At 29.5% G+C, this 1896-nt stretch overlaps 1 protein-coding gene across 1 annotated transcript; it reads left to right on the forward strand.

Annotated features, from left to right (window-relative positions):
- The first annotated feature begins 307 nt into the window (after positions 1-307).
- On the forward strand, positions 308-1144 carry LOC137805792 (uncharacterized). The gene is made up of 2 exons (XM_068605715.1): positions 308-643; positions 729-1144. The coding sequence occupies exons 1-2, from the start codon at positions 382-384 to the stop codon at positions 995-997; spliced, it is 531 nt and encodes a 176-aa protein (XP_068461816.1). The 5' UTR covers positions 308-381; the 3' UTR covers positions 998-1144.
- Positions 1145-1896: the final 752 nt, after the last annotated feature.

The raw sequence follows: 1896 nt of genomic DNA on the forward strand, positions 1-1896 counted from the left end.
TTTATATATATAATTAAGTGGTTTCAGTTCATGTCTTATGATCATAGCTCAAAATAAATGTGAAACCTATATATATAGTCAAAGTCAAAGTCATGTGTGGAAGAAAACTTATAAAACCACACAGTTTCAACTATTCATGTTTCAATTGCAGAATACTAAGTTACCAACCAACAAAAAACTAAAAAGTTGATTTGGCCATTTTGCACCACCATATGAAATTTGAGTCAAATCCATAATATTTCATCACTTACTCTTTTTTTTCTTTCTCCTCTCTCCCTATATAAGAACCCTAAACTCCAACCATTCTCCCAACAATCATACTTTACACATTCACCACATTAATTCCTTTGTTTTGTTTAGCCACACTTGTGAGAGTATACCATGGATCTGAAGTTTGCACATGGAGTGATGATAATAGTTATTATGAGTGCTTCAATGTTTTCAGTGAGCATGGCAAACAAAGACTGGTCCTTTGGTTTCAACTACACTGATTGGTGGTCCAGGTTTGGGAATCATCCTCAAAACAAAACACAGCAACAACCCAGAGAGATTCTTGTGGGTGGTTCTCAGCATTGGCACTTTGGCTACAACTACTCTGACTGGGCCATCAAGAATGCCCCATTTTACCTCAATGATACTCTTGGTCAGTTTCCTACTAAACTATTTCTAATATATCAAAATGCAAACTATCATTGAAGTATGGTATAACAAATGGATTTGTGATGCAGTTTTCAAATATGATGCTCCAAATGCCACCACTTTCCCACACAGTGTGTACATGTTCAAGAGCTATGGGAGCTTCTTGAAGTGTGACATAAAAAAGGCTAAGATGTTGGCAAGTCCCATGCAAGGTGGAGGAGAGGGGTTCAAGTTTGTGTTGAAGAGGTGGCAGCCACATTTCTTTGCCTGTGGTGAGAGAAATGGTTTCCATTGCAAAAACGGCACCATGAACTTTGCTGTCATGCCAATGTTTCACCCCTTCTGGAAGTGGCCATGATAGAGCTGCATGCACCAACTATTGCAGCTTGTTGTTTTTGCTTTTCTTATTATATATTTTGTCTCAAGTTTTTTGGCAAATGAATTATCCTGTAATTTCGAATTGATTGTTTTTCAAAAATAAAGATATTTATGGATACCATATCAATAATATGAGTGATTAAATTAGTTAAGTATAAGATAAGCTGTAATAATTATTTAGCTATTTGTCATCCACTAACACATCATATATTATAAATATTCATATTTTTAAAGTTTATATTTTAATATCGGTGAATAATTTTGTTAAAAAAAATATAAATTATTTATCATTGTTGGAGTATAAAAAAAATCACTATAAATTAAAATATAATATTAAAAATTATAAAAATTGTTTAAGAAATAATTTTATATAATAAATATAATTGATTAGTTTTTTAATTAATAAAAATATAATATTATAATCAATTAAAAAGATTATTTACATATAAAATCTATTTTAAAATATTATTAATCAAATACTTCATTTAAAAAAAATATAAATTATCTAACTATAAAAAATATTAAAAATAAACTTGAATAAAAATAAATAATATTTAAATATTTAAAATTATAGTATTACGTGGACTGCTTCAGAAAAATCAAGATAATATGATTAATTAGGATAATCGACCTGACTTTCTTTGAAAATCTTTGAACACATGAGAAATTGGAGAAAATCTATTTCAATACATTTCTTCACTCACAAATCCAGGAATATTAGTGGATAATGTGTGTTTTTTTTTATTTTTTTTATAAATTTTAAACCTTAAATCTTAAAATAACTACCGAGAAAGAAACATAACATTCATAAGAAGTTAGCGAAACTCATGAAGATATGTTTTCTCCGTCTTCGTGATGAATTTCTTAGGCTGCTGCTGG

The sequence above is a fragment of the Phaseolus vulgaris genome, chromosome 3 (assembly GCF_051622355.1).
Source record: "Phaseolus vulgaris cultivar YP4 chromosome 3, ASM5162235v1, whole genome shotgun sequence".
NCBI classification, from domain to species: Eukaryota; Viridiplantae; Streptophyta; class Magnoliopsida; order Fabales; family Fabaceae; genus Phaseolus; species Phaseolus vulgaris.

Coding starts and splice junctions, on each gene's coding strand:
- LOC137805792 (XM_068605715.1), top strand. CDS start 382: ATGGATCTGAAGTTTGCACATGGAGTGATGATAATAGTTATTATGAGT. Junction 644..728: donor TTACCTCAATGATACTCTTG/GTCAGTTTCCTA, acceptor TTTGTGATGCAG/TTTTCAAATATGATGCTCCA.